Here is a 26,184-nt window from a genome sequence, read left to right as displayed (position 1 = left end):
CAGGGTGGTCCTGAGTGTCTTTGCTTTCCTGCTGTTCACTAGGCACTGCCACAGTGCTTCTTGCTCTGCGTGGAGGGCTTAGAAAGTCAGAGCAGCTGCGTGACTCGTGAGGACCCACATGTGCCTCAGGCTGTTGACCATTGCACCTGAAGGATGGAGATCTCCTTTTAGCCTAGTGCCTCTTACCACATCAGGGCTCTGGTCCTGGGGTGATCATGATCATGCTGTCCTGCCTTTGAGTCACAGTTGCCATAGCTGGCAAGATCTGCTGTGTTGCAGGCAGGCTGGAATACTGTAGGGATTGGTCCTACACTTTACAGGCAAGAAAAAAATTTGGGGAACTCCTGTTCAGGTCTCACTCAAACAGCATTTCTGCAGTTTGAGTGAGGAGGAGAAGACCTGAGCCTTAAAGACAGTAGTTTAGATGTCCTATGGACTCTCATATTGAAAGGCTGGCATGGACCTCTGGAGATCTCTGGTTCCAGCCCCTGCTTAGAGCAGGTCCTCCGAGCCTGTGTCCAGTTGAGTTTTGATTATCTATAAGGATGGACATCCAGCAGACTTTTGCGTACCTGTTCCAATGTTTGACCACCCCCACAGTAGAAAAAAAAAGAGAAAATGCACAACTCAAGGTAGCATCTGTTCTGAATTTCCCTTATTGGAAGTTGAGTCTATTGGCTTTCGTAATTCCCCTTGTGCAAGGAATTTTGTAATTCTCTTGTGAAGGGCCTGCCTTTTCTGTACCCTCTTATTAGGTGATTGAAGGTGAATCAGATCTCTTTCTTGGACTTGCATTTTATGTGGTTTCTGTAAGAACTTGACTGAGGAGGAGGGGGAGCACATGTGGTCTGACCTATTACTTCAACTCTCAGGGAGGTCCTTCATACTCCTGTGCCTGTCTCTGCCCTCCTATCTGCCATCACATCATAATCTTCTGAACAAGGAATGGCACGTTGGCATAACAGGCTGAGGTGTTCCTGGCATCTTGCTTGCACATGCTAACAAAATAATAGCGTTCTGAAATACAGTAGACGTGACTTGTGGTTGTTTCCCTTTGTTTTGTCATTTGACAGCTGGCAAGATAGAAATGTTGAAGTGGGTCTTCACATGGCCCTTGAGTTTTGTCCTGTACTTCACAGTGCCCAACTGTAACAAACCCCACTTGGAAAAATGGTTCATGGTCACCTTTGCTTCTTCTACCCTGTGGATTGCAGCTTTTTCTTACATGATGGTGTGGATGGTACGTACTAACTAACCCAGAAACCACTGCCTGGGAGCAGAAACACCAGGGGGTTTGTCAGTCTAGAAAAATGCATAGGAAGTTCTACACACCTGAGTTTTCAGGTGAGAAACCTTAGGTTTGCTTCTATTTCTATTGGACCTGTCCACACTTAGAGAGGAAAATTAGGGGCCAGTAGCCATGGCCTTTGAACTTGATTTAGGGCTGGCATTTCATCCAGATTCTTCACCATGGGCAACAATTAGAGCTGCAGCAGTGGAACATCTCCCAGGGTAGTGTGAGGGTTGCTGAGTGACCATCTGGCCACAATAACTAACTTTTCACTCTCTTGGAGCAAGCAAGCAAGCTCAAGAGATGTGGAGTTGTGAATATTAACACTTTGAACTCAGCATGAACAGTAGCGTGACATTCAGTCAAATTCTTGCAGAACTGGAACCATAGGGTGGTTTTGTGTCTGCTTAGCTAGTATTTGTATGTAATAATGTTTACAAACTTCATCTAAGATCAGGAGACAGTTACCCAGGGTAGTGAGCGACCATATAGTCTCTTTTCAGGGTTAGTAACAGGAAAACTGTGGATGACATGTATGGAACAACTAACCTGAGAGGGTACACAGCAGGTGAGTGCTATTCCCTGCCAGTTGATGAATATACCAAATAAAGCCTGTCACAAAAAAAGCCTCTATTTAAAGGAAGTGTGAGTTTGCACTGAGAGATACCCTCTGTCTCACAGCATCTTGCAGATTTTGGCCAAGTTGGTCTCGGGTCTTAATTCTTGTAAGCGGCTTGACAGTTTATTTCCTTTTCTTAGGTGACAATCATTGGGTACACACTGGGAATTCCAGATGTGATCATGGGCATCACTTTCTTGGCAGCAGGAACCAGTGTGCCAGACTGCATGGCAAGCCTTATCGTGGCCAGGCAAGGTGGGTCACTGCTGGGGTGGCATCCTGCTGTGGAAGTGTCCTGGCATTCTCCTCCTCTCCAGGTAGCACAGATGTTTCCTCAACAGGAGAATATGCAGAGCTCTTTTCAGGAGCCTGAAATTTAAAGCAAGAACAAAGAAGGAAATAAATTGTGCTGCTGTTGCAAGGCAGTTAACAGGTTCTCAGCAGCAGTGTGGAACAAGTTCTGGCACTATTGTCAAATTCAAGCCTTCCTCGAAAATCACAGTAATTTTCTTAATTTGAGTATCAGTGGTATTAGAGCTATTTAGTGGCATAAGAATCTTTCAGGTCACCTTTGCATCTTTTCCTCACAGTCATAAGGACTGAAAGATACTACTGTTTTTAAGGAAGGCAGCTCCCCCCTCCCTACTTGTGGCCCCAGCAACAGGTGTGTTAAGAGGAAAAGCAAGTGGCAGTACTGCTTTGGGGAGCAAAACCAGCGGCTCCTCATGGAAATAAGCAGCTGCTGAACAGACGACTCAAAGACCTTTTGCAGTCAGTCTGATACAGAAGCTCACATGTCATGGTCACAGTGAAGTGTCTAAAGCCCCCCTGAACATGGCACCAGAGGGCTGGCAGGTCACAGCCAGCACAGCGGGGCCTCTCAGCAGCAGAGGATTAGTGGAGAGGGATTCTCAAAGGATCCTGGAAGGAGGGTGGATTAAGCCCCTTGAAGCCTGCTGGCCTTGTATGGTGGGGAGAGGGCAAAGGGAAGGGAGGGAGTGAGGGTCATCCTCCATAAATCTTGGTCTTAAGCAGTGGAAATTGCCTGGATTGCCTCAAATTAAAGCTGCAAAACTTTTCTGAGACGTGTCTGACAGTATGTGGTTTCCATTCCTGCAGGTATGGGGGATATGGCCGTGTCCAACTCCATCGGAAGCAATGTTTTTGATATTTTAATTGGCCTAGGCCTTCCATGGGCTTTGCAGACCCTAGCAGTGAATTATGGATCATACGTAAGTCCTACATTTGTTCACATTGGTGTTATTATTTATTCATTTAGAATAAGCTAGATCTATCAAGGAAGAAAAAAGAGGTCCAAAATTCTGTGGACTTCATTTGAAAAAACAGGTAATTTTCTCTGTTATGATATGGGAGAAGTAGAAATTAATTCACTGGACATTTCCCATCCTTTTGAGGACAAGTACTTCCATTTCTTCCTTGAAGATAGGAGTCTATGCTGAAATAAGCTTGCTAGCTAGAGTGCATTGGATTTTCATACTCTTGATTATATTCTAAGTAAGAATGACCCTGTTTTTAATAAGGCAGAGGGGATAAACACACAGGTGAAATATAAAATATAGATGAGATCCACAGGGCTTTTGATTGGAAAAATTATGGTATTACTAAACTGTTAACGTAATGGAAAGTGAAGGAAACTGTTAAATAGTTGGATGTTTCAGAGCGTGAGCATCAGCAGGAAACTCTGCAGAGCTTTCCTGTTTAAGACAAAACTACCCAACACCAATGAACTTATGCTGTACTCCCCAAGGGAAAAAAGAGTCAACCCCTTCCCCAGAGTTGATGCAGGGTTCCTTCTGAGAAGGAAAAGCAGGAGATGCCACAGAGTTCTAGAGGGAAGTTGCTGTGGCTGTTGCTGTTACCTGGGCACCACTCAGACAGCAGCGTAGGGCAGAGGGAAGACTGTTGATGACAGTCACTGAGTGAATGCAAAGTCAAAAGGCAGGAGAATGACAGAACCGTTGAGCTTGGCAAGTACCCCTGGAGTCCCCAGCCCTCTGCTCAAAGCTGGGTCAGCTAGAGTAGAATGCTTAGGACCTTGTCCTCTTGGGTCTTGAGTACTTCCAAGGATGGAGTCTGCACAGCCACTCTCAGCAGCCTGCTTTGTCGCTTAACCACTCTCACAGTTAAAAGCATTCTTACATTGTTGTGGCATTTCTGCATTTAAAATTGTGTGGTTCCTCTTGCCCTTTCAAAGGATATCACTCAGAAGAGTCTGGCTGCATCTTCTCTGTCATCTCCCATCAGATCCCCCTGAATGTTCTCTTCTCAAGGCTGAACAGTCACAGCTCTCTCAGCCTCTCTGTATACAGTCAGATGCTGCCATCCCTTAAATCTTCCTTGTGGTCCTTCACTGGACTTGCTCCAAGAAGTCCATATCTTCCTTGTAAGTGAGGAGCCCAGAGCTGGACCAAGCTCTGCAGATGTGATCAGAGAAGAATCATCTTGCTCTTCCAGCTGGCAACACTTCTCCTGATGTAGCCCAGGATGCTGCTGGTGCTCCATGCCGCAGGGGTGCATTGTTGACTTCAGCTTGGCATCCACCAGGATCAACAGCTTGGCCAAGCTGCTTTCCAGCTGGTCGGCCCAATACTGATGTGTGGTGTTATTCCTTCACAAGTGCAGGGCTTTTCCCTTTGTAGATGTTAATGAGTTTGCTGCCTGCACCTTTTTCCAGCCTTTTCAGCTCCCTCTGTATGGCAGCACAGCCCTCCAGAGCATCATCCACTTTCCCTGGTTTTGTGTGAGCTGTGAACTTGCTGAGCCTGCTCTCTCCCCATCATCCAGTTCATTAAAAAAGACACTAAGCAGTCCTGACCCCTGGGGTGAGGCCCTGGTGACTGGCCCCCAGCTGGGCTTGGAGCGCAGTGCTTTAGCTGGTTATCAGGCCATTCCACTATCCACTTATCCAGGCTGTTCTTCCTCTGTGTGTCCCCCAGGATGTTTGAGAGAATGCCAGAAGCCTTGCTAAAGTCAACATAAACAATGTCTGTTGCACTTCCCTTACCCAGCAAGTCCCCTCATCATACAAGGCTGTCAGGCAGGATTTCCCCTCCATAAATCAATGTCTTGTCCCTCATGTATTTAGAAGTGGTTCCCAAGATCGTGTGCTCCATCATCTTTCCTGGGATCAAGGTTGGGCTGACCAGCCTTTAGTTCCTCAAATCTTCCCTCTTGAATATATGAGTGCCACAGGGAAGCAGTACTGTAGGAATGAAATCCCTTTCTTTAATGAGGGGTTTCTCTATAGCTCATCTATGTTTTTGTGAAAAAGGATGAAAACAAGTGGCTGAACGGAAGCAGACAGCTTTCACGGAGCTGTAACTGTATCACTACTCCTTCACACACCCAAAATGGCCATTGTACAGTGTGATCACATGGTTGGGAAAGGCAGTCTTGGAAACAGCCCCACAACTAGCAAAAGGGAGTTTCCTCAGTTTTCACTTGCTGTTCCTGGATTTCTCTCCAAATCCTTGGGTAATTGGACTTTGAAACAAAGCAAGCCCCCTTTTACCACACTGTTATTAGTAATTAATCATTGTGGTGGCAAAGGCCAGCATTAGCTGCTGGGTCAGGTGTACCTTGGTGATGGTGCCTAGAGCCCCAAGGTGCTGTTTGCTGTTCCAGGAGTGTGGCCATAGTCCCTGGCACCCAGGTCAGAGGGGGCAGCAGATGTGGAGCTCCAGTTGCTGAGGTCTGTCACGCTGAGCCTCGGGCTGCTTGCGTGAGCAGGCCCTGCCAACTGCACTGGGGCCCCTGGGCTCAGGCCAGCCTGCTTGTCCACTGAATGTCACCGTGGGTCAGAAGTACTAGGTGATTTCTGAGCTAATAGTACTGCTCCTTTGGTGTTTGGCAGGACCCATATGTGTCTCTGTAGTATCTCCTCCAACAGGGGAACTCCTCAGAGCAGTCTTGATGCCCCTGACTTGCATGTAGAAGCAGGAAAAGCTGTGTAGAAGACAAAAAGGGCTTGCTTGATCACAAGTACTTTGCTGTGGTAATCCAAAACCATGTTTGCCTCCCTAGAATATTCAACATTAAGTGGATGGTGGCGAAGTTAAGCTCTTGTTGAAAGTGAACACATTTTAAGAAACAAGCTGTAATAACTTCTGTGGAAGCTGTGTCTTTAAAGGTGAACTTTAATGTGGGAGAGCCTCCTAGAAGCCCCCTCCAGCCTTTCTTTTCTGGGATTCTAAACACTCAGGGCTTTCTCTAGAGTGTGGTACATCTCTAATATCATACTAATAATCTCTAATATCATATCTCATATATCAGTAAAATCTGTATACATATATTGTTCCAGGCTGCCTGCCTCAGAATTCGCTGTGAACAGATTTTGCTCCCTGTTAATCCTGGTGTAAAGAATTCTGCCATGTTACTGTTGAAGAAACGAGATTTGCTCCTTCCTGATGCTGTGCATGCACGTGTGTGGAGCAGCCTGGTGCCCTGTGGTCATGGGCATTCAGCACTCTCTCAGCTGTTCAGTGAATTGGGACTTGTTGTTTAGACAAGCTCACTCCATGGGATGGTGTCTGATGTGGGAAAAGGCAGCTTTGTGATCTAACAGATCTGTGCATCAGGAAAAGACCTGTCAGAGAGACGAGTGGACTTGCTGGAGTCAGAGTAGGAGAATGGCAGAACTGGAAATAAGCTGTGAATCTCTGCAGACACATCCTGATGCTGGGCTGCTAAATCACATTTTGATGGAGTGCCTCTCTTCTGACTGCCCCTTCCACAGCCCCATTGTCAGTGGATGCTTCAGCTTAGTATTTATTTTATTCTTCCTTCCTTGTTACAAGAAGGAAAAGGGAAACTATCTTACGATTCTCAGGCTGCATCTTGGAAGCATCAGGTTTGTATGAGGTTTTCCTTCTTTGTTCCTGCTTTAAATGAAATATTTTCCCCTAGGATGTGGTTACACTGCAAGTACCTCACCCTTTGCCTTCAGCTCAGGTGTCAGTTCCAGAATTCCTGGCTTGGACCAAGCCACCGACCCTTTTCCCATGAAAAGGCAGATCTATTCAGGATTAAACTTCCCTCATCAGACCCCTTCTGTTGTTAGAATGCCAAGCAAGTCTTTCACCCAACTATATGTTTATTATTTTAAAGGTCCTTGTTCCTGAACATTCATTAATGTCCAGGTACTAACTCTGCCTTCCTCTCTGCTTCCCCACTGGAGCTTCTGTCTCCACTGCTCACTTGGCCACCCTCCTGCAGCAGCTCTGGCCTTCTGTTATGTACACAGCTAATCTGGCAGGCCAGCAGGGCTTTAAAGGGAAGGAAAAGGAGGAAAAGCAGCATCACTCCAGACCTTGAGAGTCTTGACAGAGTTCACTTTCTTCTCTCTTCCAGCACTGAGTCCTGGACACGTTGCTGACTCTCTAATCCAGTAAGCATTCTTCCCCAGTGCACCTGGTATATGCAGAGTGGAAGGATGTTTGCTCCATATCTTCCATCCAGTTGCTTCCCTCTGGAATATTCTTTTGCATGTAAACCAGACATGATCCAGCAGTATTTTAGAGAACAGGAGTTTTAGCCTAAGGATAAAGAGACAGGCTCACTTGATCACATCAGCATTTGGGAGTATAATCATGTCAGCTCAATTTGCTCCTCTGCCTGATAACTTCAGTGAGTTTCAGCAAAATTTGACAGTACATAAGAAGTCTGAGAGACCTGACATTCCTTCCACGCAAGCAAGCAGCTTGAGACAGTAGGAATAATCCCAGTGCAATTGTCTGTAGGCATCAGAGAATCCAGAGGGAAGCAAACACTTGCAAAGCATACATGGAGATGGGAAGCATCTCTGCTTTGCTCCTCGCTGACCAGTTGATCTTCACTGGTTTAATTCCAAGGCACTAGGGTGAATGGTACATTAGGACAAAGCTGGCTCCCTGGCTTCATGGCAAAGAGATTACTGGGATGATCATACTGTAGTAGAGCAGAAGTGTCACTGCCAAACCTCCTAGCGTTACGGGAGCTCTCTCCAGCCATAGCTCCTGCATCTCCTGCGTGATGCCCGGGGTGGCCACGTGCAGTACTCCAGGTATGTACCCTCTGCAAAGTGAATTTTGTGATATGGAACAAAACAGGGACACTCTCTTAGGAGTCTAAAAACAGGTTTGAGAAGGAAATTCCATTTAAACGTGCAGGAATGCATGAATGTTTGAAGCTCCAGTTCGCTCAGACCACTGTCTCAGGGCAAGACCTCGGGAATGCAGGATTTAGACTGAATTTCCACTGCCAGGCAGAGACACGGAGGGAGGAGGATACCCAGACATTCAGAAGACCTGCAGCTTTTTCAGCTGAGGGACTTGAAACAAAGTGTAGCCCTTCCGAAATTCCTTACTGGGGTAATTTCTGTCGTATTTGGGTCCTGAAGCAAGACCAGTGTGGGTTTTGGCAGTAGCTTCTTGTTTTCCCTTAAGCAGCTGCCAGAAAAGAACTCGAGAATGGAATAATTTCTATTTCCATTGTTTTTCCTCTGCTGTTTAGCTTCAGCCTTGGTTGCCACAGCAGCATGGGAATGGCTGGAGCTGGTGGCAGCCTCTTTGCTCCCTGCACAGGCAGCAGGGAGGTGGCCCCCCTCAGACTCGGACAGGAGGCTGTGAGTGTGCAAACCTTCTGTGTGTGATCAGCCAGAGCAGCGTTCTTCTGCCTGGCTTCAGCACCCACACACAAGCCAGTCCTCAAAGGGGAGTTTGGGAATGTGCAGCCTTCCCCCTTGCACTATGAGGGAGTGCTTCTTCTGCAGAGAGTTTTCTCTTGGGGAAGAGGCATTTCCTATTCTTAAATGAACAGGGGACTGGGCTTTTCCTTATGCAATTTAGATGACTCCAACTGAGACTTTTTCTGGTCTTTGCTAAAACCTGAAATTATCTCCTCCCTTACTGTGAGATTTGAATGTTTTGCTGCCCTTTTTTTCCCTGAAGTTGCACATTTTCACATATCCCAAGGAAATGTATTCCATTGCCTCTTCCAGGAAATACCACTATACTCATGAGAGGACTGCTTGACTGATTTCTGCCCTAATATGACAGATCGAGGACACATTTTTCTTAAGGTTTTGTTTCAAATTTCAGAATCTTCTGGGTTTCTGTGTTCATAGTTAAAAGTCATGATAAGAAATGGGGTAGGCAGGTGATTACCAGAGGAGTGGAATCAGTTAAATCTGTACTTCCAGGGCTGTAGATTGATGGGAAATTCGTGAAACAGCAGCAGGTAGTCCAAAGTCAAATTCAGGAAAAGAAAAGGTTTGCAAGGAAGCTCATTTGGCTGAACGAGATACACATCACAGCTGGAACTTCTGGAAGAACAAGTGCAACTGTTGGAGTAAAAAAAATGTTGCTGGTGAGCTCAAAGTACTGGAAAGGGTGTGAAGAATTCCGGATGCTTCTATTGAGGCTCAGGAGGTGGTGCATGCCTAGCACCTCCCTGCCATGGAGCAGGCAGACAAAGGACAGGAAAGGACAGAAAGAAGATGTGAGAAGGGCTATAAAACAATTGAGAAGCAGATAGGAAACAACAGAAGGCCAGCTGGAACAAGTGGACATTGGTGTAAGCTTGTTCCCAAAGCACACTTGCCCTGGGATGATGGGGCATGCCTCACCTCAGCAGCCTCCAGCACATGGGGAGAGTGGGAGGATCCTTCAGGTAAACAGAAAAATACAGTGAGAGGAGCAAGGCATGCATGAACCGTGGGGATTCCGCCTCATTCGGATTTCACTCTCTCAAAACCACTCAGCAGCACTGTATGAAAACCGCCCCTGGTTCTGTAGGATCACTTTCTGAGGTAAATAGATGCCTGTTAAAAAATGTGCCAGGGCTGGCAGGAATGTTCTTGCTATTTAGGTTAATTAATAGCTCTCTGCTTTGCCCAGCAGTGGGAGCTGGGCTAGATAACCAGGCCAGGAATGTGGCTGGTTAAACCCAAGCTGAGAACTGTTAACCTGGAGTGAAACTCCAGTGTTTTGGTCCAGTGACCCTGCGAGGGGAACTTGATGCTCATGCTGCAGAAGTTGCCACATTTGCTTGGCCCACATAGGAACAGCATGGTGTGTGTGGCTCCTATATTGGTAAAGGTGCTGTAAATAATTAGCATACATTTTCTGCTTTTGAATTATCCCTAATAGCATCTTTTATTCACCTAAATGACCTCCAAGGAAGAGCCTCACAGATAGTCTGAAGAAAGCAGCCCCAAACACCTCTCTTTCAAATCACTGTCCTCAGCAAATTGGACACAGAGGCCTTTGGAATGCTCTGCTGGTTTTATGGAGGATGAAGTTGTAACTTGGAAGCAGCATCTGCACTTTAGGTTAAATTCAGACATTTTCCCTGCTAAAACAATTCCATTTTCTTCATTTGCTTCCTTTTCCTTTTGATCCCTTTCCAATTGATACATTTTATACTGACAGTTTTTACAGATAATGGCACTGGTCAAACAAAATTCCTGACCAAAAGCCAGAAAGGAATTTATTGTAAAATTGTATCTCTTTGCTAGTCAGCTGCTGTTCATTTGGGATAGCAGAGAAAGCAGCTTTAAATGTGTATTTTAGTTTTAGTACACAGAGTTAGTGTAGGGCCTTTTTTTTACTTTATAATGATGGGAATGCTGGTTAGCTGTTACATGTGGGCCATTCTGATGGGTGGAAGCCAGAGAGGAGGAATGGATGCACAGGAATGACTGAAGCAGAGCAGGCTGGTCCGTCTCTGAAATTTACATTAGCAGTGGGATCATGACATCTTTCATCTTCAGTTATGCAGACAGTCCCAAAATCAGTCTTCATGCCCTGAAGCAATGCAAATCCTCCATTTCTTTGAGCAGTCTGATGAGAATATTGTATTTAACATTTAGTGGCCATAGGAATGTAATGGTCCTGCTGTCCATCCATACCCTTACAACGCATTCATCCTAAAGAAATCCTTCAGTACCTTTCAGGCAAAATGGTCATCATGGCTGTTGCCTTTTTCATGGTGTCAACAGCCAGAAGGGAAGGAAAATGTGCCATTTGTGTGAGCTGGTATTTTAATGTGTGAAGGGAACAGCGAAGTTCGGGCGGCAGGAATTGGCTTAGGAGATCCTGGGTGTGTGGAGTGCAGTGCAGGCTCAGAGTTCCCAAGTGTCAGGGCTGATGGTCCTTCCTGACTCTACAGGTCAGACCCTCCCCTCAGTGGTCCCTGGGGAGTGAACCTAAACCATTACTCTGGATTTAGGAGCACTCCTCCGGTGGAAAGGATTTCCTGTCTGCAGTGCAAAATGATACAAGTGTATCAGTATTCCTGCATTGTTGAAATTGTAGTGCTGCTCGTCACATTAGCAGTACCCACTTGTCCTGAAAATGGGATTCCTTATAGTCTAACTAGAAGGATGGGAGCACTGAGAAGCCAACCTTCCCTAGGAGGATGTCCTGTCCACACAGTAGCTTCCAGAGAAGTGCTTTGAGAGACTCCACTGAGTGGATCTGATGAGGCTGCAGGTGATGCTGTTTGATGTCATATAAAAATGCCCAAAAGGATAGTGATTCCCAAGAGAAGGATGGGAAACCAAGGAGAAGTGTAGTCCTAGCTGAAGAGTGGGATTGGAGAGGTGGCTTTACTCCCTGTAGCCTTCCTTTCTAATGATAGGTTTATGTCTCACAGAAATCCTGTTTTAAAAGGTATTTGGGCCTTAAAGATGCAGGTGAGTTCCTTAGGTTAGACTCAAAGCCTCTAAAAGTGGCAGTTTAATGGCTTCCCAGCTTTGATGGACCTGCATCTCGGTTCTTCTCTTGGACAGTGGCTGTAACTGGGGCTCTGCCATGGAGACAGCTGCACCAGAGCCTGTAATGTGCCTGGTACACAGTCCTGCAGGCAGTAAGTTGTCTCCTTGTCTGATCTTCCTCAGTGCTAAATCAGCTCCAGCCTGTGTTAGTGTGCCACAATGCATTGATACAGACAATTTTCCAGCACCTGAAGCTCTGGGTTTGAGATTCCTGACTCATTCCGTCACCAAGAGGAGTAAGAGTAGGGAAGAAATAAGGTGAGAGTAGGGTAGAAGTCAGGCTCTTGTGTGTGTCCTTGTTTATTTTCCCCCCTTGTTTATTTTCAGTGAAGCATTAATTGGTGACTGAATGCAAAATCTCCTTTCTCCTGCTTGTTCTTACAGGATTCCATATAGGAGTTAGAAAATGTCATGATATAATAGTATAAGGGATGGCAAAGTGGAAGGCTGTGAAATGCTGTCAGGTCCTAAGGATGCTCCTCTAATAACACTCCTTCTTTGGCAAAATAGGGAGTAGGCAAAGGTATCTGTGATGTAATGGTCTGACTTGGCATTTACAGCTTGCAAACCACTGTTTAGCAGCTCAGCAGTTTAGGATTACAGAAGTATAAGCAGAGAGGAATATTGTTGATTGAAATTGTGAGATGGTTTGATAAACTTCCTTCTTTTACAGATTCGGTTAAACAGCAGAGGACTTATCTATTCTGTCGGTCTCCTGCTGGCATCGGTTTTTGTCACAGTATGTATATAGTCTTTTGTTCTTCTTTTCTGAGATATGTTTATAGACATATATATGTTTATAGACATTTTCTTCACCTGCTCCTTTCTCAGCTCCAGTTGAAACAGTGGTTGCAAAGTCTGTTGTTAGGGGATAAGGGTGCTCCTTGCTGCTGAAAGCTTCCCAAGGCCTTGATCTGGCTCTTGGCAGGAGCTGTCGCTCTCAGGGGTGGCACTCCTGCCCGTGTGTTTTCCATGGGAGGAGCCTGGGACAGCCATTAGTCTGCTATTTCTGTGCTAGAGCTGAAGCAGGTCCCTTGATGCAGAAGAGCACATGAAACATTTTGTGTTTAAAAAAAACAAAAGGAACCTGGCCTTTAAATCCATTTCTAATTGAATTAAATGAGACTCTTCTTGCCAAAATGAAATTCACTGCAGAAACAGGGGAGGTGAGGTGATGTAAGTCAGGGTGGCTTCTGTGACTGCTGCTCTGATTTACTTGAGCTGTGGTTTTCAGCTCACTTGGTGCAGGTTGTGATTGCTTCCAACTAATCATCATCAGTAAGGGGACAGCCCTCTTTTGGCTCCTGTAGCTGAGGAAGGGATTTACCACTTTATTCAAAATGTTCCTGCTGTGGTGGCTCACTCTGTGTTTATTGTAGGTTTTTGGTGTCCACATGAACAAATGGAAACTGGATAAGAAGCTAGGGTGTGTGTGCCTTTCCCTTTACGGCATCTTCCTGTGTTTCTCCATCATGACAGAATTCAATGTTTTCACTTTTGTGAACTTGCCAATGTGCAGAGATCACTAATGCAGGTGGCAGACTGTCGGGAGGAGCTTCCTTTTTACCTGTGCAATACAAGCCACGGCTGGCATCTCCTGGATGCAGTGCACCTCCAAGTCGTGACCTGTTCACTGTTCACTGTTCATAGGACCCGTGGCCCCGTCTAGGTTTGCCCTCTCCTTGGTCCCCACAACCTGGAACAATCCTTCATCGATGGGAAGAGTTTCTTTCAACATCCACGTGATTTCCTAGCTCAGTTTTTGAACAGTGGGACTCGAGATGAACTGGCTGCTAACTGGCGTTAAGCCAGTCAAAACTGATCTGCTACAATTCCTTCTTTTTTTAAGTTATTTGATGGAAGACTAATTAATTTATGACTTAAGACTATTGCTACAATGCAGAAGAGGGTACGTCATATGGAGGTTGACTTTCAAGGAGAATCATGGGAATTTTTTTTTTTTTTGGTTGTGGGGAGTGTTTTTTGTTTGTTTTTAGCTTTTAGTTTTGGGTTTGCAGGTTTTTTTTCTTTGTTTGGGGGTGGGGGTATTGTTTTTGTTCTTTTTTTTTTTTTTACTTGCCAGAGATCAACATCCTCTCTTGCATCCTCTCCTTCTGAGTGCTGGGTCTCCTGTAACAATCCAAAGGCCGCAGGGCAGTGTAAAATGGAAATGCAATTCAAGGAACTCAGCATAAGAATGGATAAAAGATCAAGGAAAAACTGATGACTTTTTACTATAAATAGTTAACCTTGTACAGGTTTGTTAAAGAATGCAAGCTAAGTGTGGATTCAAAGGGTAAACACTGCTACCATTTTACTATGAATGTTGGAGTTTTATTACTGGGGTGTTTGTTATTTCCAAGCAATAGTTTGGTCGCCAGCCCAGAAGGGCTTCCAAGGAGGTGTCCTGGTTTTTAACGGTCTGCACATGGAAACGGAAGGTCAGAACTTTCTCTGCCTCATCAGATTTCTTGTTTTGGGGGGATTCAATAGTTCATGTCTTATTCATTCTGAGAAGGACATAAGTACATGTGAAAACTTTTCTAAATGAGTTACAGACACTGGTTTCTTTAAGAGGAAAGAGGCATATTTTGCACAGACATAGTTACTGAAGTCGTAATTTGCCATTCTTTAAAGAACACACTGGACCTGGCCAGATATTTGTCATCTTAAGCAGTTGAACTTACCTGATAAAGGATTGTGTGGATTCATCACCCCTCCTTCTGGGAGGGAGGAAGACTGAGATGGCGCATTTTAAAATGTGGAATATCTTCAGCGCAGACTCGCTCACAGATCTTAAGTTATTGTGAAAGTTTAGCTAGTCATTGTTCCAATATCCCTGCTAGATTTTGTATAGTTCTGTATTAATATGCAGGCAGATTCCACCCCTGGGAAACACCATCATTACTTCATTTGTATGTATTGATACTGTGGGTTCTTGCCACTGTGGCTCTTGTATTTACTTTAAGCACTGATCACTTCTGATCCATTTGGTATGTTTTTTCCTCTTGTGTATGTTCTGCTATGAAATGTATTAAGAGAATACCAGCTAGGTGAATGTTTTTGTCTATGGTACAAACAGTGGCAAATAATAGTAAAGGTACAGCAAAAGAAGAAAACCCAAAACACCAAACCCTAAACTACAGCAGGAAAAGGAAGAGAGCCACGTTCTGTTCACAGATGAAAAGCCGGTTTTTATTTCATTTGTACTTTCGGAATTAATTTTTTTCAATCTGATTTTCTTTGGGAAAAATGTTGCAAATGAAAATATCTGCACTGTGTGGTTTCCCTCCAGCTCAGCAGCAGGTTTTCTTTGTTTGTTACACCAAACACGTGGAGGCACTGCCGGCTCTCGCGCTGTGCGTGGCAGCAAAGTCCTGGGGAAGAAGCCACGTCCTGCTGGCCTCGCTCGGGGAATGCTGGATCCCTGGCAAGAAGAAGGAAGGGTCCAGGGACAGACAGTGGAGAGAGTGGATGACATGCCTGTATCACCAGTTCTCATCCTGGAAAGCAATTGCGTTGCTGCTTGTTGAGCTCTGCGACTGAGGTTTGAGCAGCCTTCTCCTACCTGTGCCCTACCTGTGTGATGTGGGGTATCTTCTTGCATTGGGAAGCCCACTGTACCTTCCTGTTGTTGGGTTTTTGTTTCTTTTGTTGTCGTTGTTAACAAGATGAATAATAATAATAACAACCACTAAAATGCCTAAAATACTTCCTTAAGTCAAATGATGTTTGCAATGATGTGGCATGTGTCATTAAAGCCAGCCCACAAACACACAGCTCCACTTCATAGCGAGGTGCAGTTGCTCCTAAGCAGAGTGTGTCCTTGCTGATAAGGGGAAGGAAAAAAAGAAGTTTCATATCAGGGCCTATTATTTCTTCTATTTTGAATATTTATACTGCTGCTCCAATGGAGCCAGTTGGATCTATTTCTGCGAAATAGCCATTACCTATCCCACGGCACAAAAACTGCATGAGTATTTTTTAGGAACTTTTCCTACTGGTGTGCATTAAATACTGTAGTAATTGTAGTTTTGTGTTGTGTGTAAAACCTGAAATACCTTGCTTTGATACTTGTGTGTGTTTCCAGAGTGTTCTGCAAGCAGCTTGTTCTAAGCAGCAGCCAAAGGTACCTTGAACTGCCGTTACCTGTGCCGTGGATGGCTCGGTAAGCACGAGGTTCCAGAGCCATGCTTCCTGCCAGATGTGCTGATGATTTGCAGCTAAATCGTCAGGTCCAGACCTGGTTTGGGATAGAGCAAATGGACTGAGTGTGCCAGGAGAGAGCGCCCTTCTCACGCTTGTTAGCACAGTCACGGCCTGTGTGGAAGGACCCAGAGCGAAAAACAGGCAATTTTTGGCATCCTTCCTTTACACCGTCTTCAAAAGTGGCCTGGACGGTTCTGATCCAATGTAGGGCGTGCTCAGAGCTTTACTGGGCCTCCCAGGGGTTCTCCCTTCCCCGGGGGTTGTTCCTTGCAGGTCAGACCCTGGAGCACGGGCAGTGCCTGGCTGCAGTGTCCCCACGGGAGGCTCAGCCGTGCCTGAGCCCTCGGGAGCCAGCCAGGCTGGCACAGCTGCTCTGGGGAGGAGGGAGGGAGCCGAGGGGCTCTGAGGCCAGGGCTTGGGGGGCTGCAGGGAGCCACTGGGGAAGCTGTGTTCTCTTGGGTATTTTTAGCGTGACTGTGGTTCATTTGCAGTTTTCATCTTCTCAAAGCAACCTTGGCGTCTGAGGCTGCTCTGGTTCTTGGACCAGTCGACTGTTTTTGTTTCCATGCCTAGCAATTTCAGACAATCTTCAATGAGTATTTCAAAGGGAAATTAAAGAGCCTTTTCCTCCATGGAGAGGCTTCACTGCAGTTCTGACTTTGACTTAAATAACGTGATCCTTGGCTGGCTTCAGATCTGCTTGACGTAGATGGTCTTCCTTTGACAGAGGTTCATAGGCAGAATGATACAGGAGGATATGATAAGAGATGGTCTTAAGACATGCTCAGAAAACTGCTTTTGTCCCTACCAAAGGTGAATTTTTTACTTGCCCTTTATTTTTCTTCTTCATGTGCTGCGCTTTTTAACAGACTTTTTCTGCAATAGGAGCACCAATATAAAAAGTGTGCATGGGAGATTTTCACTTGCATAATTTACTCGTTTTGCTGTGGTGCCACTTGCATGCTTACTTTCCAGCTCTCTGTCCTCAGCTGTGTCAGTGAAATCAATTGATTAGCTTTGGACTTGTGGAGAATGAGGTGCAGGGCTGGGGTTTTTTCTCGACAAAACAAATCAGGTTGAACAGCAGTCAAGTTTTAGGAAAAAACAACATTCGAGGCAGGTGGAGCAACCTGAAGGTAACATTTAATACCCTGCTGTCAGAACAGGGATTTCTGTATGTCTTTTCCAATTGATACTTGTGAGATAAAATGTACATTCAGTATTGTTGAATAACTTCTTGGAAAACCATAGCTTTCTGCTTATTGACAAATGTTTCTTATATTAATATTTTTTGGAAACCCTAATCCTTTCAGTTAAATTTCACAGAGATGCAATAGTGTGAGATTTATCTATTTCAAAGTTGCACCACTGGAGCTTTAAACTTGTTTAAAAATGTGTTTTAAAAATCAGTCTCAGTGGACCATGCTTACCTGAATTTAATCTTGCCTTGTAGTTTCAAAGTTTCACTCGATCAACAGACACTGCAAGTTAGTCTAAAAGAGACTTAAATCCAGGTAAGAGTGTCCCTTTTAGGTTGGTACAACTTTAACTGAACCGGTTTAAAGCCATGGTTTTAAGGAAAGCAGGAGAAGTTTGAATATTTGAAAGACCTCAGCCACTTCTGGCTTAAGGAGCTGCTGCAGGGTCTGAGTGTGCTGAATGGATGTACCAAGCAGAATGCAAGGCTTAGTTTCAGGAAGAGAGTTTCCAGTATTCAGGGACTTGAGTGAAATCTGACCTTTGTGAAATCAGAACCCCTGTGTCTGTTGTAGGGTCAGTGATGTGTTTGTAGCAGTGAGTCCTGGAAGGGATGGGGACACTGCATTTTTGGGGGTGAGTGGCCTTTTTATTTTCTTACCTGAATAGATGAATGACTATTAATTAATAAGACCAAGCACCTTTATGGGAATTTACATTAATATTCTGTTAGCACTTAGTGGCCTCAAATCTGAAGCACAGTTCCAAAAAGCATTTACTTCTGCCCAAACTGCTTGCACTTTTCGGACTGAATCTGCAGAATCAAGCTCTGGTGAAGACTTGATCCCTGTCTTCTGGAGAAGTTCACTTTATTTCTGGGAAAGCAATAGGGTAAGAAATGGCAGTCTGTTTTGTTGTGCTCTGGGGATGTAAATTGGCTACAAAATCAATTATTTGCTGGCCTCAAACAGTCAAGTTTGCCAAGTTATCCAGGTTTGGGTAGAAGCACCTAATTTCAGGAAGACTTCTGAAAAAAGCACAGATTGTTTAAAGTAACATATTTTAAAATGTATTTATGTAGCAAAAAATACTTTACTGTGGTATTTTTAGGTAGGTTTTTCTAATAGACTTCCTGAAGGAGTTTGAAACCTTCCACACCAGAACCTGACAGAAATCTTGTTAGTGTCATCTTTGTCTGCCAGGTAGGGTTTGAATGGTGCTAAAAGCCAACATGGTAATTTTATAGCACAAATTCAACACACTGTTTTTACTGCCAGCTGAGGAAAAACCCACCCCCATGTGCCTGACCCTCTGAGGATGCTTGCAGCTGGTTTCAGATCCATTCCAGTGCTGAGCATTTGTCACTGAGATTTGCCACTGGCATGCCTGACAAGCAAAGCGAGACCTTGGGCTCCCAGAGGTGCTGAACATTTTGTCCTGTCAGGAGAGGGCTGCTGGGGCACAGGCCCCTTGGCTGCTGGTTACTGCTGCCAGTCTGGGGTTACATTTGCTCTTCTTTCAGAGCAGGGGCCTGTGTTTCCCTGAGGACCAAGTCTTTCCTTAGCTCTGGTCAGGGCTGCTTTTGGCTGACGCTTGCTGGAGCAGGGAGGGAACAAGCGCTCCGTTCACTTCACATGTGTAGAGGCAGATGCTGTGTCACAGGAGGACTTCAGATGGAGCCTGTATAAATGTAGGGATGTTCCATGAAATCTCTTCCAGGAGCAGACATCTCTGTACCCACAGCAGCCACCCGCTTGCTTCCTTATTTTACCTTGCTTCTTGTGTTGGCAGGATTCTGAATTCTGCTTCCACTTTCTCATAAGCTGCATCCCTCTGGCTTTGAAGGCTGGCCCCCATCCTGCTTTCTGTAACACAGAATTAATGCACTGGGCTAGCACAAACAGTGTGCAGGTTTTGATCCAGTAAGCTGGTGGGAGAAAATGCAAGGAGATCCTTGCTTGGCACACCAGGCTCCAAACAGAACAAGTTGCCTGCCTGGAAAGTGCCCCAAGCCACTGGGATAATCAGGCACTGCACAGGACGTGGGGACACTTCTCATGTGTTTTCAGAGACTTCCTCAAGGGAATTTTGCACCCTGTCCAAAGACATGCACAATACAATAAATATAATTGATCTGATTAAGGGATTCTAGATCTGACCTGGGCCTTTTACACTTTGTGAAGCCAGAACTATGGGAGTTTTACTGAGGGACTCGGTCACAAGTTCATATAATTCATTGGCAGGTTTTGGGTTTTTTTTTTTAAAAAAAATGTATGAACATAGGTTTGTATTGAAGCAAAATACAAGATATACACATATATATATATACACACACACTTCACCTAGTAAAGTATATGCGTTAGCTGTTGTTAAATTGAAGCCCTGTGCTAACCAGCTGTTTCTGCATAAGAATAAATTCTTACCACAGCAAGTGCTAAGATGCTGTAAATGTATGAGTATGTCAGACAGTCATACACATACCTATTTATAAACTCAAGCAAAGTTTTTATTTCTTTTAGCAAGGTATTGTGAGCGGTGCATGGCCGTTGCCTATCTGTAATACATCTGTGTACATTCAGTAATATTTTTAAGTATTGATAGTCATTTGAAATTCCAGTTCTATTGCTGAATATAAAGTCATCTTTGGAGAAGGAAAAAAAAAAAAAAAGAGCACGTGTGAGACATCGAGGAGGTCAGAAAGCTCTGCAGTATTTATGCATTTTATTTATTTATTTATCAGACACAGAGTGCTGAGCCCCTGGTTCAAGAAGACATTTCCTCACGCTGGCAGATTCAGGAACCTAATTTTGGTCCCCTCCTAAAGCTAATGCCAGGTTTCCCTGGATCAGGGGTCAAGCAGACTAAGCTATTTAAAGCATTGTTCCATCCTTTTAAGTGATCACGAAAAGGGGTGTGACCTTCTCAAATGGGTCTTGTAACTTCTATTAGTAGAGAAGCTGAGAAAGTGCTGAGACATCCAAAGATGCTTCTGCAGCTGATCTGTAAGAGTAGAAGTATGTAAATAGTAAATACTCCTTGCACTTTTAATATTTGTAATATCACTGTCACGAGGTACCATTTGCAATAACCAAAATTCACCTTTTATAAGCTACGCACAAGTAGATTTTTTTATTACTATTTTTAGAGGGTTTTTTTTGTTCTCCCTTTTCATTAAGGAAGTAATCTCCTTTGTCTTGTTTTCCCCAGTTCTTTTCAACAGTAAGTGATTGGCTCTGGTTAAATGTGAAGATCCTGCTAAACCAGGTGTTGTGTTCCAGCAAATACTCAGGGGAAGCAGACATTTATTGTCCCAGCTTTGCAACAGGTTTGTTCCCATGTACAGCAGGCAAGGACCTCCCACCTTGAAATCCTGCAGTAACAACGGTCCCACCACTCACAAACACAGCATTTCCTCTATTTCCACCACACTGCTTTGGTTTCAGAGGGTTCAGCAGAAACCTGATGCAGATCCGTGTAGAAGAATGTATCACATCATCACTATCAGTGGGGATACAGTCAGGCTTACAGGGGGAAAATACAACAGCAATGATGGGGTGCTTTTACAGACAGTCTGTTGGAGGGGATTTTGTTTTGCCAGCTTTTAAAGACATGGGGGAATTTTAGATCAGGAAAGAAATAAAAAGGAAGATAAAGGCTGATTGCACCAAGTACAGCTTCATTCTTTCATGAAGGTTTATATAAGGTTCAAGTGTTGAATAGAGAGAGCTCCCATATTCTGTCAAGCATGGAGATCAGCTGAGTTGTTCGTCCTTGTTTCTCAGAAACAACCTTTTTCTCTCATGTTTCCCACTGCTGAATCAGGACCTCAGTGTAACATGCATTTCTGTATCATGGAACTTCCTTGTGAAATGCTTGTAGGTGGAGTGAGCACAGAGATGGAACCACAGCGGGTTTTTGAAAGAAGCCAAAGCAAGATGTTTGTGTAGTGACTTTGTTCTGAAGCAATTTTTTAAAAAAATTGGTGGCAGAACCAAAGCACACCAAGTAGGAACCTGTAATCATGGAGCATCTCTCAGTGGAGAGCAAGTACAAGTGAAAATAGTATGGCACCACTAAAAGTTGTCTGTAATTCAGATACTGGTAAAGTTTCACAGGGGTCACATTTACATGAAGATTTTCCTGGATGCTACTTGATCTTTGCAGCCCTTGGTCTTTGGTCAGGAAGGGTGAGAAGTACTTTGTCCCTTTCTGAGGGAGAAGGAAGAGAGATGCCTAAGCCAGCATCTCTGACTCCCCCCAGGTGTGCCAGTCGCAGTCTGTGCACCTGAGAGTTCACTGGTGTGCAGTGCACTTTGCAGCACGTTGGAGATTTAGAGATAAACTTTAGCATTCCCTTGAGGAGCAGTGTGGTTGACTTCGCTGTCTCCCCCCTTTTAAAGCTGAGAATCTCTACTACACAGGCAGTATTTGTGTGAGATTACTAATGGAATGTTACCTTCATCCTGCCATCGCATCTCTGCTTTCAGGACTGAAACCCTACTAGGAAGATGTTTGTAGTGGTTTGGGGAAATTGTTGGGGGTTTTTTTTGGTGGGGTTTTTTTGGGGGATTTTTTTGCTGTCTGTCAAAGTCCTGTGCAATATGAACCCTCCTGGCAAGGTCTGGCAGTGGTTTGGAAGGGGCACTTCTGCCGAGCTCTCCAGCACAGGCCTGGCAGTGGGAGTTGAGACTCAGGTAAACCAGGATTCCACATTTCAGAATGGTGAGCAGACAGACCTGTTGATCCTCAAGTGTGCTGCACAAGTTTTAGCTCATTCCAGTGTTTTTTATCAAGCCAAGCCCAAACTGTTACATGTACACGGTGCCAAGCCAAAGGCAGCCAGGCTCAGCACCCACGGTCAGCCTGGCTCACCGAGGTATGTGGGGACAGCCCCAGGGCCAGCACTCCATCTGGGGGTGGTGTTTAAATCATTTCGGGGCCCAGCAGTCACCTGTTCAAGACCTACTAATTTCACAGAGCTGCAACAGAAAGTTTGGGTTTGTACTGTTGCTGAAGTCTTGGGCTGCTGAATGCAATCCCTGCCGTGGCTTGTTCGGAGGCAGAGGGCTGAGATGTGCCAGTCTCTGAATCGTGGGCACGGTGAGGTCTCTGCTTTGTGATACAGTCACAGCATCCAAGCTGCAGGAAGAACAGCAATAAAAGTTACTGATAGGAGTGCTTCTTGTCTGATTCGGGATCAAACGACGCTCTCTGGGTCCCTTATGTCTGGGCAATTCTGTGATGCTTCTTCTTATCATAAGGAAGAAAATGTAGGTGGAGCTAAGTGCAAATGTACGTATGATGTATGTTCATTTACAACCAGCCAGAAAGCAAAAGAAGCAGTGGTTTCTAGTAATATAATTGTACTCAAAATAGCTTTCTATTAAGTCAGCTTAAAAGTGTTAAAGTAGTGGAGCCACAGACAAAACATTTGTTACCTTTTGAAATGATTTGCAATGGTTTTGTCGTACTTGTACAAGTGTTATAAGGTCAGCCTTTCTGTATGTTTTACCACTTACTGTAGTCGTCTATGCATAGCTGTTCCACTTGCCTGTGTAAGTTACAAATCTAACAGAAATGAACGCATGCATTTTTCTCTGTTTGCTGGTAACCTATGAAAATAGAAACTTGTATTTCTGTGTTTTTAATGTGTTATACTATAAACAAAATTCACAGCACTATTGTCTATGGAATAGCAAAAAGTTTTATTAGAATGAATTACTTTAAATGTTTTGTCAATTGATTTAATAATGTGTCAGACATCTACACTAAGACAATATAACGTTTATCAATAAAAATATCCTCTCTTTGTATTACCTTAACATTTCAGGGTGTGCTTGGACATAGGACTAGAGCACCCCTGTGGGTTCCAATCCCAATGATTTATTAATTTTTGGCTAAATTTTGGGAGTACTTTATACCCCTCGTTTGACCTGAGCACTGGATTAGGGAGTGAAGGAAGGAAAAAAAGAGAGTTTCTATACATTGTATTATCTGTGCCACTGGATGTGTGTTTGCTGTAAAAGGTGTGTGTACCACAGCAGTTGCTTCAGAAGTCGCCCAGCACACGTTAGGAATCTGCAGAAACACACACTCTGGGAACTTTATTTGTTATTATAGAAATAGTCAAATTCTGCTCTTTTACAACAATACAGATGTGAAATGACTGCACTTGCGTTAGTTAATCTCTTGTGGCACAGGGAGGTGGGTTTTGATCGTCACTCCCGGCTGGAGGAACCCGTGCGTGTGCCGGCTCAAGCCCTGACAGCGTGCTGAGAGCCGGCGCTGCTGCTGGAGCACTTCCTGGAGTAATGTGTTCGGTAATGCTTGGAATAACCATGAGAGGCCGGGCAGCTTCCCTCGGAGTGTTGCGGGGCGCTTGTGGGCAGGGCTGGGCAGAAGGCTTTGAGAGAGGGAAATAACTTGTGCTGCTTTCCTACTCCGCATCAGCCAGGGAGCTGCAGTTTCCCCCCGAGCTCAGTCTGCCCTGGTGACAGGATATTTCTTCCTCCTGCCTCATCCCATGGACACTTCAGCTGCCCCCCTCTCCCACTGTACTTTCCCTGAAGGAAGGGCTCGAGATCCTGGAATGAAAAGGGATGTGCCTGGGTCTGGCTGCCTCACCATAACCTCCTTCACTTGTGTCTTTGTAACAGCCGCTGCCAAAAGGATCTGTTTGTTTCTGAAGTACAAGCCGTGTCCCCGAGAAGCAGTGCTGTGTCTTAGGCAGGTTATTTACACATCCACAGCTCATTCCAGGTACTGAAGAGTCCTGCAGTGCAGAAAAGGCACCCATGCTGATCCTGTGCCTCTGTGCACGAACGCAGGGATGAGGTGCAGCTTTTGATGTTAATGCAGAAAATGTCTTTGATCAGTGCCAGCCCAGCGGTTGTCTTAAAAATATTCTCCATTGGTGTGATTGTTTGCTTATCATCGCTGTGTGCTTGCAACCCAAAGCATATGTTGGAATCCATACAGATGCTCCATCTCTGTAGCTATTTCCCCATGACTGGTTTTCTGGTTCAAAGATAATCTTGCTTCTTGTCGCAATTTGCTGCAGCTCCAGTTGGCTGTTGGTCTCTGAAGATACTCCCACTTCCTACCCCCTGCCACGGGTAGGATTCTGCCTTGTGATTGCTTCACTTTGGAAAATTTTTATTGTAGCTTACAGCCTGGAAAGTTAGAAACTGGTTTTCAGAGATTGGGCAAGTAATTGAATTTCTAACCACTTTCATTAAAATTAGGAAAATCAGAGCGTGAAGGCAAGTCATCGTTGCTTTCAGGGGAGTAGATATGGATGAATATGTATTCATATTCATGTATTCACTTTTGGTTTTTTAGAAGCTGTCCTGTGTTGCCTTCACAGTTATTCTTCAACCGTCATAAACCCTGACTAAGCAAAGATGTGAATTCTAAGAAACAAACAAACAAAAAAAACCCCCAAAACAACAGCAACAAAAAAAAAGTATCAGAGCAAAAGTACAAACTGATTAAAAGAAAACACACCCTCCTCTCCCACAAGACTGCCTTAAATATCCAAAACTAGAGCACAAATCCTGGTGGTTTTGCCCCTCTTTGGAAGTCACTTCTAGCTTGCTTTACAGAGCCCTGGTTTGTATCTTTGCCACCTCAGGAATTACTTGCTTTGAAATAATACTTGCAGAGAAAAGAGCTCAATTCTCTGTAAATTGCAGATAAAAATCTCCCTCCGGGCTCTGCCCACCTGATTTTGACCTGTTTATTTCAACAGAAAGAGTGTGTGCATGCTGAGCAGGTCGCGGGGCTGCTTGGCATGCCAGGGCAATGGGGATTTGCAGTGCAGGAAGGCCGGGGCATTTCCGTACAGCTCTCGTGCAAACCTCCCGGCTCCAAGCGACACTTCCCACCTGAGGCTTCTCCCCGAGCCATCGCGGGCGTGCCAGGACGCGGACACCGTAGACATGCTAACCACGCCCTGGGAAACCAGGGCTTAATCGTTAGAGCTTTTCGTGCCAGAATCCAATCGTTCTGCTGCCTCAGCCTGGGCAGCCTGCGGGTTGCTGCTGGGCTGCACGGCTCCTCGCAGCGCAGCTCCCGGGCCCTGGATGCACGCAGCTGCTCCCAGCAGACTCTGCTCGCTGGAAAGCTGAAGCAGGGGCAGCATGTAGCCGGGTCTTGGGACAGCAGTGCGGAGACACGGGACTTGGGATGAGCTGCAGGTATGTTGGTTCTGCCTGGTTTTCCTCCCTGCCGCGGCGGTGATCGGCCCTCTGGGCACAGCTGAGCATCTGCCCACTTCCCCTCCAGCTGCCTTGAGCAGGCTGCAGCATTCAGAGGAGGAGGAGGAGGCTGACCTTCAGCCTCTGGCTGTGGGGAACAAACAGCGCTCTCTTTACAGTGCCAAGCAAATTGCTAGAGAAGAGTAGCACAGAATAAACAAAAACAATTGAATGCCACAGCCTGGAGAGAGCAGGTGCAGTGAAACCACTTCAAACTGTGCACAAAAGATTTTACAAGTGAGCCTTTGAAAAATAACCGGGGAAAAGAAAAAGTGGCATAATTAATGTATCAGCTGCAGTGCAAATGTCTCAAACAAGTAACATTTTAAAAAGAGAACTCCGCTTTGTGTGTGAACTTAAATCAACACTTGTCCTGCCTGAAATTCTTTTGTGCTGACTGCCGGGAGAGCTTGGATTTTGGAAGTGTATTTTCTAACGTTGCAGAGCAATGCCATCTAGGGCATAGGGCCTTACAGTTACCAACAGGAATGCTATCCACCCTTGGTGACAGAGGTTCCTGGATTGAATATTTATAATTGGTTCATCACATCTGCATTGGATCTGGTGAAATTTGTTTGTTTTCAATATCTGCTTCCAGTTTTCTGGATTATGCTCAGTGTCAGGTATCAGTGGGTTGTTTTGTCACAACTGGAACGTAATGAATTTCTGGATATGCCTTATTTCCTCCTTAAATCCTCTTGGTAGCTTTCATGCGTGCAGCTCAGCAGGGTTTATTGATGGTCTCTCTGATCTTCAGCTACTGGAAGAATCTGCCTTGGCTGTGATTAGAGCTGCAGTAGATTAAAATATTAAACCAAACAGGCCAGATCTTGTC

General features: G+C 45.0%; 1 protein-coding gene across 4 annotated transcripts in view; it reads left to right on the top strand.

Annotated features, from left to right (window-relative positions):
• Positions 1–22,913, top strand: part of SLC24A3 (solute carrier family 24 member 3) — a 95,338-nt gene extending 72,425 nt beyond the window's left edge. For 2 of the 4 annotated variants that reach the window (XM_015621136.2, XM_015621134.2), the window contains exons 12-16: positions 1,074–1,240; positions 2,051–2,165; positions 3,030–3,142; positions 12,359–12,424; positions 13,065–14,137. In XM_015621136.2, the coding sequence (XP_015476622.1) occupies positions 1,074–1,240; positions 2,051–2,165; positions 3,030–3,142; positions 12,359–12,424; positions 13,065–13,214 (611 nt within the window). In that variant the 3' untranslated portion in view covers positions 13,215–14,137. The other 2 variants (XR_004496572.1, XM_033513136.1) reach the window with 2 other exon arrangements.
• Positions 22,914–26,184: the final 3,271 nt, after the last annotated feature.

This window comes from Parus major, chromosome 3, assembly GCF_001522545.3.
Source record: "Parus major isolate Abel chromosome 3, Parus_major1.1, whole genome shotgun sequence".
Lineage (NCBI taxonomy): Eukaryota > Metazoa > Chordata > Aves > Passeriformes > Paridae > Parus > Parus major.
Note: the sequence above shows the minus strand (reverse complement) of the source record. Positions and strands in the feature narration are given on the sequence as shown.